The following is a 13,897-nucleotide window of genomic DNA, read 5'->3' as shown; positions in this document are numbered from 1 at the left end:
ATAAGAGCGGTGATAAAGGGCTTCCTTGAAGATGACTATTTTAAGTATAGACTTCTTAAGCCCGTGTAACAAAACAGTTCTTATAGATCAACCGCTTAAAAAAATTTGCTGTTGTTAGTTGTGACTGAGTCGGTTCCACCTGTGCAGAGTAGAACTGCTCCACGGGGTTTTCCAGGCTATGACCTTTCAGCAGCACATCACCAGGTCTGACTTCTGAGGTGCCTGGGGGCGGTGGGGGGTTTCACGTGGCCGACCTTTCAGCTAGTACTCTTTTGGCTAGTACTTGAGTGCCGTTTGTGCCACCCAGGGACTATTAAAAAAAACAGGTACTCTAAAAACATTCACAGAAGCTAGCAGATAACAAAATACTTGTTTTATTGTAAAATTAAAAATAGACAAGCAAATGTAGGTATAGTTCCAAAGCAGAGCAATACAAATGTATAAATTATTGCAGTTTTAAAAGAAAAGTGTAACAGCCAAATGTCTAAATATGTTTTTTGAAACCAACCTAGTTTTTTAACCACAGTAGTTCCATTTTCTTATTCTAAATTCTAATTCTGTAAAAAACATTTCTAACATCAAGGAGAGATTAAGTTTGATGACCATATGCTACTCAGGATTAAATCAAGGCTAACACAGAGATACACAGAAATAGTAAAAGCAGGAATGACATCTAACAGTAGTCACTATGGACACTTTCTAAATGACCTCATTTTGGAAGGAATGGGATGGAAATAAACACTAGGCATGTTGAAGGAAAAAATCCACATTTACTAAAATTCCTTTTTGCTTTATGGGCAATTGGGGCAAGATTGACTTTTTTTTTTTTTTTCTGAGGTGGGGGGACTGGGGATGGAGGTCAATTCTCATCACTGTGACTTTTTTTTTGACTTTGGTAAACTTAAAATTGTACGATAATTCAATATCACTAAAATGCATTAGTAATCTGAATTTAAAAGAATAGGAAAGTATATCTTACAAACTAGATGCTAAAAAAGAAAATCTTAATATTAGGGACTTGCTATGATATAGTTCGTATCAAGGTAACTACAGTCACAAGTTGCTTCATCGGTTAGACGCTTAGACGCATTATAACAAGCGCAATACAGGAAGGATGCAGTGAAATGAAAATACTGAGATGTAAGACAGTGCCTTTGTTATTCCAAACAGCATTATACACCCCTGCAAGATATCTTTACTTTATGCACTGCCAGGTGCCACAGTTAGGCCAGAGACCTATCACTTTATTATTATGGTAAACAGGCTCCCCTCTACCCCACTCCCATGAAATTTAACTTAGCAAAGGTAACCTGTTGAGAGTTTTATCTTTTAGTGATTTTTACCACAAATTTCCTCAAATTATTCCTACCAAGGTAAAGTTAAAAATGCAATTAAACACTGAAATGAAAAGTCAATTATCTTTGCTTCATAGCCACATCTGAACAGATGATATTTTAAAGTTTTAGAGTACTAAACTTCTTAATAAGTACTTAAAATATTTAAATATCTTACTTAAGCATAATGCTTAAGCAGTGATAAATAACATCTATCGGTACATTAACTGACTTAAGTCAGAGAAAATAACACTAAAACTCCACTGTACCACTTAAAAGGTTTCGTGTATAAAAAAAAAAAATTTTTTTTTATACATGTATATGTAACCTAATTTTATGGTCACTAAACTGAACCTCTCAATTAACAAGCTACACACGTTAACTTATTCTTTAAAAATTCCTACTTAAGTTTAGCACATACACATTTTGGATTATATCTTATGTTGTTAACAAAAGCATTTCTTCCAAAACAAAACCCAAACTGGTAAATATTAACACACAAATGGATCCAAATTTTTTTTAAAAAGCCTACCAAAAATTGACAGACAAGCCTCAAGAGTGTCAACACTAAGGTTAAAAAAAAAAAAAAAGCTACAGAATACATAACAAAAAAGGAAAGCACTTTAAACCATTTTCATTGACAAGGTATATGGTAAAATGAAAACCCAAGAAATTGCAATTTATCTGTCAAGAAGCTAACAATAAAATAGAATATATTTGGACTGTATTTCTGAAATCACTTTCCAACATGCACCTGATATTTTAAAAATAATCCTTAAATGTATATAAAAACGGGCACTTTGTGGTGAAATGAACATATAATTCTAAAAACTAAGAACATTTCTTTGCTCCAACATTGTGTGTAAGAAACTACATCCTGAAACAAAACACTATTCTGCCTGAATCATTATTGTTACCACAATGTCTTAAGTGCATGCCTTTTTTTAAAACTAATTTAGGTATTAAATACAATTCAAGAATAACATGATAATCTCAAAGTGAAAAAAAAAAAAAACTTTTAGCTTAATAAGGCTGAAGAAATTTTAAAACTTTAATCTTTACGAAAACAATCCTGTATAGTCAAAAATCACTTTTGACTTCTAACTTTTTAACTCAAACTTGTCTAGTTATGAAATCTAACTTGAAAAAATTATGTTAGTATTATTTCATTGCTCTTAGTCATACAAATCCTAAAAATGTTAGTAACGGCTAATTGGCTGTCTGCCTTCTGATATTTATGAAACTGAAGCTACTGATTACAATGAGATTTTGTTGTAAACTTCCTGAAGAACGGGGTAGCCACACCTACCAAAACTATTACTGCTGGTAGTACAGTTTCTCTCAAGTTAGAACTCAACTCTGACCCTTGTCCTTACAGTTGCAGATACCATGAAATACAATGATTGCATATTTAATCAAGAAAATTAATGTAACAGGTATATATATGTTTACCAGTTATCTGGATAAACTGCCATGTGAAACACTTGAACGACAACAAAAATTTTGTCCGAAAAAAGTACTAGTGTGAGTACCAGCACCGCAGATATTTTTAAAGAGCACCTTTCCTTTGAAGAGCTTAAGCAGAAATATCTAAATGGAACAAATCAGGGTCCCCGATTAAGACCTAATACCTGCGTCATCCCATCCAATCATTCCAAACGCATCAGTAAAACTACATACTTGCCAGGAACTCTTTAAGAGAAAGATAAGCAAACACTTGCTTTGGATAACACTGTTGTACTCAGGACTGCACAATATGGTCACGTTCTGGAAATATGCTGCTACTGACAGACCGAATGCCAACACATCCCTAATGTTTTTATGACTGTCTCTAAGTCATCTAAATAGAAGCCTGAATGTGGATGACACACTGGCTGGTAACAATCTTAATGAATTATGCCAAACAGAGTAAAGCCAAATTCAGAACTGTGACCATAACAACTAACCACACTAAGATACTTAACTGGCATAATCAGGAAATGTCTTTAGGTAAATTTATCGAGAACTTGATATTGCACATATTAAATTTAAAGCTTATTAAAACTAAAGCAATGCATCCCATTCCCTGGATTTTAAATTCATTTTGGATGTCCCAAAGAACTGAGAAAAACTGAAAGCATCCTTCAAATGCTCCCTCCAAAAATAACTGTCATACTCAAGAAGGGAAAAACTAAAATAAAATTGATGGATTTTCAAATAATACCCTCAGCTAAACTTAACACATTTTAGCATTATAAAAAGTTGTGTTCTACCAGATTGAGGTGTTTGCTTAGTCAAATACTGTTTGTGTTCAAGACTAAAATCTGACCTAAGCCAGAGTAGGCTGCCAAATTTATGGCAGAAGTCATTCATATATTTATGCATGAGGCTGCCAAGTTAATGGGCTTTCCTGTAGATTCTCTCAAGCAAAAGATCTCCGTCATAAATATTCTAAGCACCAGCTGTAAACACAATTTAGAGACCAACTTAACTCTGGATTGGTTATAGCATTTACCATACTACTGAAAAACTTATCTAGCTAGTTGAGACAATCTATTAGTTAAGAACTCTTTGGAAAGATTATAAGCAACTTAAAAAAATATCCTTTTTAAAATGGGCTTTTTTTTAGTTAGAAGTCCTGTTTTTCTTGTTGTCAAGCAATCCTCTTTTCCTTTAGATTCTAAATTTTAGAAAAATATCCCACAGGCTGTTTTCTTTGGGTACTAATTTCAATGATGTTGATAAAGAATTTGGACAGCTTAAGGAATTCTTGAACCTTTACCCAAAGTGGGACACTGAATATTTTTTAATTTTTTTCAAAGACAACAATTTTACAGCACATTGAATTTGAGGAAAGTTGGATATTACATTTGATTCGGAAGTCAGGCTTGATTTACACTGTCCAAACTCTTAACACATCAAAGCAATTAGAACGAAAGTAATAAGTAGTAGAGACTTTTTTCTCTATGGAGACAAGTTGACATATAAAACTAGATTAGCATTTTCTTCCTGAACTAATTCAGAACAGTTTTTGTTAGAAAAAAAATAATGCATTTTATTTACTTGTATTTCATTAATTCCCCTTTCATTGAGTAACTAGAAATTAAAACAATTCAACTAGATAGATTTCTACTCCAAAATACACTTTTTCTTTGGAAAACAAGATAATAGTTGTAAAAACATTCTAATAAAACGCAGTGATCTGAAATATGAATGAACGTATTCACACATGAAAGTATGTAATATATACAGAGCCATTTAAATACACATGTATAAAGAGAATGGAAAGGTACCTAAAATAGCATTTACATATAAAATTTTCATATTAAAATATTGCTCATAATAAATAAGAGCTGAATATAATGAATTCTATCTCCCTCTTAAAATTTTTCTTTAGTAGTTAGACTAATCTAAGCAGTTTGTTAACCTTCTATAGTTCTGACAGGTGGGTTATGTTAAAATACGTTTAATAAAATCACATTGTAACAGTATACTGAAGTAGTCACATGTGGTAAGAGTTAGAGAGGGGGCCTTCAGTAATTACGGGAAAAAGATTCCCAAAATGATTAACCCTAAAGACTAGAGTATAACAATCTGCTTTATTTGACGAAGACTGTAGCATCGCCTTAAGCATGGCAAATTTAATAACTATAAAAGAATGAACTATAACTTTCTTCAAACTTTACATGCCTGGCAGACCAATGAACTGTAGAGCTTATGAAGTAACTGTGAGTTTCGTTCAGTTGTTTATGGGTAGGTTTGACTTCATTCCTGCTCGCCCTACTTGCAGACATGGTAACTTGGAATGGTTTTTGAGAAGCTGTTCGATGGCAACATGGCGGACATGGAGCTCTGAGGCCAAGGAATCTTTTTCTTGCACTTGATGTGTTAACTCTTCAAAAACTTCTGTAAAGATTTAAAAAGTAGTTTCTGTTTTAATACACAAAAAAGCTAACCTTTGATTTCAAGTACTCTAACTGAAATGAACACATTAGGGAAATTTTCTCAATGACACTGATTTGGCCCAGAGGAAACAGCTGTGATAGCTGTGTTCTCCACAAAGTCTTACAAGTTTCAATTAGCCTAAGAAGTCTGTGTATTTTACAGTCTAGCCAACTGGGAAGGAGCCCTGGTGGTGCAACAGTTAAGTGCCTGGCTGCTAACAAAAAGGTTAGAGGTTCAAACCCACCCAGTGGCTCCACAGGAGAAAGACCTGGTCATCTGCTTCAGCCTAGAAAACCCTACAGGGGCAGTTCTGCCACATTGGTCACTACGAGTCAGAACTGACTCAATGACACCCAACAACAACAAGACAGCTGGGATACTGTATTCCTTTTCTCCATCAAGTGAAATGTAAAGTCATAAGCAATGACTACAGAGACGTACAGCAGAAATGGAAACTATGACTACACCTGAACCACTTTTCGATCAGAATCTACAAACAGGTTCAATAAATATCTAGTATGACTTATGGACGGGAAGTTTCCATTAGTAGTACCCAGGTCTGAAAATTCCTCTAAGAGGTTTTGGAATCAGAGTACTTGGATTTTTGAATATTTGCTCCTACTCTTAAGAGCTTCAGGCAAGTAACACATTTTCAATTTCCCAGTAAGGGATAATGATAGTAAACATTCCTCTCTGCTGTAAAGTGGGGGCTGGGTCTGGACCATGGCTTCTGGATTAGAGACTGTCTCTTCTTTTTTCTGTGACTGGTTATGATGATGGGGCCATAATATACTCTCATGGCATAACATCTCACAGGGTTACTGTGAGGATGAAATAAAATCATATTTGTCAAATACAGCCAAGGACTTCACAAATCCAAGTTGCTATTATTATTACTATCATTATTTACATTATTCTGAGAGGCTGTGTGGTCAATAAAGACCACTAGCTTTGGACTTAAAAAGATAGGTGTTAGAATCCTTAGGAGTCCCTGGGTATTGCAAACGGTTAACGTGCTCAATTGGTAACCAAAAGGCTGGAGGTTCAAGTCCATCCAGAGGTGCCTCGAAGAAAGGTTTGGTGATCCGCTACTTCTGAAAAATCAGCCCCTGAAAATCCTACACAGAACGGTTCTACTCTTGACACACACAGGGTTGCTGGAAGTCAGGTATCAACTTGATGGCAACTGGTTAGAATCCTTAATCTGCTACTGATTGAATGCATGATCTTTGTAAGCAGCTTAACAGCTCTAAAATGCAGTTTCTTCAAACAAAAAAGAAAAGAGACAACTGGGGAAATCTGAACACTATGAACAGTGTTAACATAGTATTTGTTAAGAAATCATTAGCTTTTTTTTAGCTGTTCACTATACTAGTCTCACTACTCTTGCATATATTTGCAATTGTTCACAATTAAAACACCACCAACAAAGAACACAGAGCGAATACCACCTGCCTTACAGAACTATTAGGGAGCACACCTGCATCATGCCTGGCGGATGTGAATTGCCAACCTTTTAGTAGGTAGTTAATAAATCGCTAATAATAGGTAGGGATATGATATAGCCTCTACTTTCACTTAAAACAGAAACACCTATTCCCCCTGCAGTTCAAAAAGAAGTTGTTTTCTTAGTTTTTTTGCTCTGGACAGTATTGTAGATTCAAGTCTCATTTCCAAGTTTAAATGCAGATGACGCTAATGATGGCCTGTCATACAGGACTTTCTGTATCAAAATTTTCACATACAAAAAGCGTTGATTGCTTACCCTGGATCTGCTGTCGGAGCTTTGCATTTAGTTGCTGTACCTCACCAAGAGTCATTGAATTCACTGAAACATAAAAATATATTCATTACTGTCAAAACCTCAGAAAATAAGCTGCCTACATCACTAACACAATGTCCTACCGAAAAAATTACTTCCCTTTATCTGCCAGCACAATATTCCGCAGTACCCCAGGATTCATTTGTTAACTTCTGCAGTTTGGAGTCGTTTTCAAAATCTGACCGTAACCCACAGTAAGAAACACACTTTACATCACTGCCAGTACATAACCACCCTCCACCTGAAACAAAAGTTTCACCAAAAAACATGTAGCATTAGGTACAGTGTATTCTGATATTTTATATTGTTTTAGTTTTTAAAAAGTGCTAGTAACTAGCCATTAAACGGATTTTGATTAAGCATTATAATTTATAACCCGCATTGTGAAAAACACTATTTGAGTATTGTGGAAATAGTTTATAAAATCTATCCAGTTAGATAGATAATTCATAGGGAGAATTAAGAAGTTGTATAAAAGATACCCATGGTCCCTTCTAGCTCTAAAACTACCTTAATTTTAAGTCAATTAAAATCACCTCAGCTTCTATGAGTTTTTGGAGAAACAGATGCAGACCGAATGAGTCACTTCTTCCAAGTTTAAAATAAATGCACATATTAAAAAAAAAAAAAATTTTTTTTTTTATTACCTTTGGCCTTTAGCAAAATGTCAGGTTTTTGCTTTTGAAGTACCACCCCCAATCAATTAGTCTTTTAGGGATAAGCAACATGAATATCTGTGTTACTCAGAGATTGAGGTTGTACTTCTAAACTATATGAACCTTATAACTTTCCACTTCGCAGCCTGTTGATATTATGTAGTTTAATCATTTTGTGACTGCGGAATTTCAAGGCTTAGAATATACCAGAGAACTATTCCAGAGAACTGAGGGTAAAGTTTCAAGACATCTCATTTTTTGCTAGGGTGAACCTGTCACTGTACTGTAATGATTGCATCTATGATTCCACTTTAAAACTACTGACATATCACACATACACAATAATGTAAAAACCAAAATGAAACACCAATCTTTTCTTTCCTTTCCATTTTACTTACATTCCTCTCTGCTGTAATGTGGGTGCTGGGCCTGGGCCATGGCCTCAGGTTTAGAGACTGTCTCTTCTTTTTTCTGTGACTGGTTATGATGATGAGGCCACAATATACTATCATGGCATAAACTGGTACCTGAATCTTGTAACATCGCAAGCCCAAAGTCTGTATTTTCCCTCTGCTCCAAAATTCTTTGTGTACAGCTTGCAAGGCCACCTGTAGTTCCATCTACCCATTTTGCAGAATACTTTGGTACTTGAGAGTCAAACTGTGGCAGTAGCTTTTTATCTGGTTTATGCCTGAAATTAAACAGGTGATGCTGGGGATTTTTAGAACATTCAGAATCTGTATCCAGATCCTTATTTTGTGCATACTGTACAATCCTGTTTATCTTTTTACTCAAAATGTTTTTAACTTCTTCGTAAGTACTTTTTGAAAGCTTAGACCGAGGACAATCCTGGTTTGCAATCAAATGGTATTTTTCAAAGCAGTCTTTATGGCCCCTTAATGATCTACTGTGCAAGAGATTAGATTTTGGTACTCCTGTAGGAAAAAAAGAAAAAGAAAAGTTGAGCAGTTTTTATGTATTTTTTAAAAATTGCTTTTTAAGAATATGCAAATCTTAGTAAAACATGGAGTTACTGACAATTTGTAAATCAGAAGAAAAATGTTAAAGAATATTGGAATTAATAATACATAAGATATGGTCTACTAATATGTTTCAATTTATATTTTCAGTAATGCTAAAGTGTTATGAATAGCAAAGCCTTTCTTAGAACTTAACAATTCAATTTTAATCTTAGTTCAGAGACATGTTATTGCATACAATATAAACAATACTACTGAACTTGGCCACTGAACTTTACAGAATCTTGGCCTTTGTAATACTTTCTTCACTAATCCTCTTGAGGTACACACTTGCAAAATTTTCTTTTATAAAGCTCAACAACAGAAATGCTCAACAATTTTTTTTTTTTTTACAAAAACAGTAAATCGCATTCTTAAATTATTAGTTATATGCTGTTGTTGGGGAAAATAAATCAAAACCAGAAAATACAAATTAATAACCCTGAAAAGTTAGTAAACTGCTTTATTTATTTTAAAAAGCTTCCAATGTGTTTTACATTTACAACTTCATTAAAATAATTTCATCTTCTAGAAGAAATGCATTATGTGTAGTTATTTTTCATAAAACAGTAAATTCAATCTGTCAAGACACAATAGCGAGCATATTTCTTCCTCTCACCAATTCCTCATTACAGACCATAAATAATGGCAATACTTTTATTACACTTTCTATCCCTCAACGTCTTCGTAGAATCTAAGTATCTTAACTGAACCCATTGCCACAGGAATTGATTCCAATTCAAAGCAATCCTGTGGGTAACCAACTGATTTTCCCCCAAATACAGAAATTCATGCATTTTCTTAAGTTCAAACCACATTATTCAAATCACACAGCAGAGCTTTTATTCTGAAGGTGAACCAAGGATGTGGAGCTGAAAACGAGTGCCTGCCAGAATTAACCAGTCTACATCTGCTCGGCTTTGAAAACTTAAACGGAGAGTTACTCAGGTGCACTACGTTTATAAAAAGTTTTTGCTGACTCATTAGAAAAAATTATACTCTATTATTCACCCATTGCTTTAAAAATCAAAGCCATTACAATTTTATTACCTGAACTCCAAACTCTGGCTAAAAGCTAGGTAATGAAATATCTGCCCTTTAATGGTATTAGGTCAGTTATAAAAGTGGATGCAAATATTAATTTGTTCTCAGAAGATATAACATCAGGCAATGGCAGAACTTGCTGAGATGGCCACAACAAGCGTTCAGTCAGCTCTCTCAGTTCCCTGGGAAGTCATCACATGCTACGTGGGTAACACCTCCTGAATAAAAACAGTGTATGTGTATGTGAACCAACCACTCACAACGGTAAATTCAAATATCTGAGCCATATTTCCTCCACTGAGTACAAAGATATTTTAAGACAGAATTTCATATACATTTTATTTACCACTTAGTCATTTGTACTGCAACTATGTGTATGTGTGTGTTTGCACCAGTTCCTGTCTGAGCAAGTCAAATTTCTAGCAACATTAGAATAAGTGCAAAATCTCAAAGCTCTATTTAATAATAGCATGTACATCATCGAAACTAGTTTAATAAACACAGAAAAAGTTCACAAGCCTTGCTTATGAGACTATTAAAAGTTTTATATATATTTTGGATCATATATATGACAAAAAGATCATAAGTACAAGTTATAGATGAAGTAAAAAATAGAGATATGCTGCTGTTTAATTCCAAACTTATTCCTCTAGGTAAACAGCAGGTAGACAGAGAGAGCCTGAAACTTGTTTACTAACTTTGGAAAATTTATTAAAGAGCTTGTGAGGTCTCACTGCCAAAAGATGTCTAACAAATGGTCTCATTCTCAGCCCATGCCCAAGCTCTTATGTATCAAATTATTTAGCTGAATCTAAATATAGTAAATTATAAGTTTCTCCTTCAGTCTATATGAAAGCAAATTCTTTATAGAAGGGTTCCAAACTAAGCTACAGAAAATAATTAAATGCTGCTGTTCAGTATTGTTTTTTGCATTTATTCAGAAACCTCAGAAATTGTATTTAAAAAAGAGAAAAATGAAACAACTCATTTTCCTGATGTACTCCAGAGCTCAAAAGTAGATCAATACAACAGATGCTTATTTGAGTAACAACGTGAACTTTTAAAATTAAAGGCTTTTTAATGTCAATCCGTCTTGTTGAGGGTCCTCTTTTATGCTCACCCACTACTTAACAAAGTATGGTGAGCTGCTCTAGGGACTGGTTCCTCCTGATGACATGTCTGAGGTACATGAGATAAAGTCTCGCCATCATCACTTCTAAGGAGCATTCTGGCTGTACTTCTTCCAAGAGGGATTTTTTTTTGTTCTGGCAGTCCACGGTATATTCAACATTCTTTGCCAACACCATAATTCAAAGGCATCAATTCTTCTTTGGTCTTCTTTATTCATTGTCCAACTTCTGCAGGCATATGAGGCGACTGAAAATACCACGGCTTGGGTGAGGCGCACCTTAGTCCGCAACATGACATCTTTGCTTTTTAACACTTTAAAGAGGTCTTTTGCAGATGTGCCCAATGCAATACATTGTTTGACTTTTTAACTGCTGCTTCCATGGATGTTGACTGAGGATCCAAGTAAAATGAAATCCTTGGTAACTTCAATATTTTCTCCATTTATTGTGATATTGCTTACTGGCCCAGTTATGTTGAGATGTAATCCATACTGAGGGCTGTAGTTTTCGATCTTCATCAGTAAATGCTTCAAGTCCTCTTCACTTTCAGCAAGCAAGCAAGGTTGTGTCATCTGCATAATGCAGGTTGTTAATCAGTCTTCCTCCACTCCTCATGCCCCGTTCTTCTTCATATAGTCCAGTTTCTCAGATTATTTGCTCAGCATACAGGTTAAGTATGGTGAAAGGACACAACCCTGACACAAACCTTTCCTCATTTGAAACCACGCAGTATCCCCTTGTTCTGTTTGAACAACTGCCTCTTGGTCTATGTATAGGTTCCCCATGAGCACAATTAAAGTGTTCTGGAATTCCCATTCATAATATTATCCATAATTTGCTAAGATTCACCTAGTCGAATGGCTTTGCATAATCAATAAAACAGACGTAAACATCCTTCTGGTATTCTCTGCTTTCTGCCATAATCCATTAGCAATGATATCCTTTGTTCCACATCCTCTTCTGAATCTGGCTTGAATTTCTGGTAGTTCCCTGTTGATGTACTGCTGCAACTACTTTTGAAGTATCTGCAGCAAAATTTTACTTTCATGTGATATTAATATTGTTTGATAATTTTCACATTCTGTTGGATCACCTTTCTTTGGAATGGGCACATATGTGGATCTCTTCCAGTCGACCAGGTAGCCGTTTTCCAAACTTCTTGGCATTGACAAGTGAGTGCTTCCAGCACTGTATGTGTTTGTTGAAACATCTCGAATGGTGTTTAGTCAATTCCTAGAGCCTTGCTTTTTGCTAATGCCTTCAGTACAGCTTGGACGTTTTCCTTCAATACCATTGATACTTGATCATATGCTACCTCCTGAAATAGCTGAATGTCAACCAATTCTTTTTGGTACAGTGACTCTGCATATTCCTTTCATCTTCTGATGCTTTCTTTGTAGTTCAATATTTTGCCCATAGAATCCTTCAAAATTGTAACTTGAGACTTCAATTTTTTCTTCACTTCTTTCAGCTTGAGAAATGCCAAGCGTGTTCTTCCCTTTTGGTTTTCTAACTCCAGGTCTTTGCACATTTTATTATAGTACTTTATATGCATATGAACAATCTGGTCAGTTGAACAGTAAATCACCAATCTATAATATTAAATTTATAATGAAAACATAAATGCAAAATAAATTTCAAATTCAGATGTTCGTTCAGGAGAAAATCCCATGCATAAAAGGTATGAGGAAATTAAAAAAAAAAAAAAACCTGCTGCAGGCAAGGAGAGCTCTGAATACACATTTAGAATAGCCTTTTATTGGACATTTCCACTTAAATGTCCCCTAAGCTCCTCAAACTCACCCTGCCTATAGTAAACTCCTCTTCCTCCATTCTCACCACCCAAACCTCACCTCGATCCTTTTCCTGAGTGTGGCACCAACAACTGCTCAAGGAAGAAACCTGGGTATCCTCCTTGACAGCTTCTCCCACCCCTCAATCCCAGATGTTCTGCTGTTCATCCTTGTCGATTTTTTTTTTTCCATATAATCTAGCACCTACGACATCTCAAATCCTTCTACTTCACTCTATTACTATTGCCACTATACTACTGGGTCACCATCATCTCCTATCTATACTTCCTCTGAGAAGTTTTCTCTAACCAATACATCTAGGTTAGGCTGACCTACTGTACCACTCAACACACCAGATTTTACAACGGCCTGCTTACTGGCCTTTATCTCCTGTTAGACAGTAAGTTTACTGAGGAGATAGACCACATCTGTCTTACACGCACCCTCAGTGTCATTAACGCCTGGCACATAGTGGCTGCTTTAAACAAAGAAAAGGTTAAATGAGTAAAGGAAAACTATATTAACACAAAACAGAAGCAAAAATAAACCTTGTTACTAATTATTATTCAAGGTCTACTACAATGTCCACCCTGGAAGGGGGGCGGGGCAGAGAACCAAATGTGTGGATCTGCCAGGCTGCTCAGAGGACAATTAGAGGCATCTCTCAGTGAAGTTATTCCTGTATTTAGTCTAATGGGCTGTTAGTATGAAGAACTGATGAGTGGCACAGATAGAGATGGCATTCCTGTGGTATCATTTAATCTGCCAAGCAAAATCATGAACTTCTATTGTATATTGCAGTGAATATACAAGAAAGCTGTTTTATGTAAATGTGTAGCTCATTCATCCAGATTTGTACCTCTAACTTCTTTAGCTAAGTCAAACTAACTAAAATTTTAAAACTTGACTGAGTTTTAAAGTTCAATTTGAAATTACTTGCTATGCAGTAGCAGAGAAAGCTAAAAATTCAAGAAATACAACTCACTGACCAATTCATAGGTATATTTGAACAATTTATTTTTTAGTCTAGAAAACAATGCGAGTAGCTCACTTAATTTGTATCAGCAATATACAAGTAATCTTATAAACTCTTGCAGTAATTTTGTTTTTTCCACCTCATCAGTTTAAATTAATACAGGAGAAACAGCTACCGTCATTACCAGGGATCCCAGTGA

General features: G+C 35.2%; 1 protein-coding gene across 1 annotated transcript in view; it reads right to left on the bottom strand.

Annotated features, from left to right (window-relative positions):
- Positions 1–388: 388 nt before the first annotated feature.
- The window catches only part of C18H21orf91 (chromosome 18 C21orf91 homolog), a 33,125-nt gene continuing 19,616 nt past the window's right edge, over positions 389–13,897 (bottom strand). Inside the window, exons 3-5 of the mRNA XM_049858586.1 lie at positions 8,135–8,671; positions 7,024–7,086; positions 389–5,219 (exon numbers count right to left, since the gene is read on the bottom strand). Coding sequence (XP_049714543.1) covers positions 5,053–5,219; positions 7,024–7,086; positions 8,135–8,671 — 767 coding nt within the window. The 3' untranslated portion in view covers positions 389–5,052. The remainder of the gene's footprint in view (positions 5,220–7,023; positions 7,087–8,134; positions 8,672–13,897) is intronic.

This window comes from Elephas maximus, chromosome 18, assembly GCF_024166365.1.
Source record: "Elephas maximus indicus isolate mEleMax1 chromosome 18, mEleMax1 primary haplotype, whole genome shotgun sequence".
Lineage (NCBI taxonomy): Eukaryota > Metazoa > Chordata > Mammalia > Proboscidea > Elephantidae > Elephas > Elephas maximus.
This window is presented reverse-complemented; position numbering and strand designations above follow the sequence as displayed.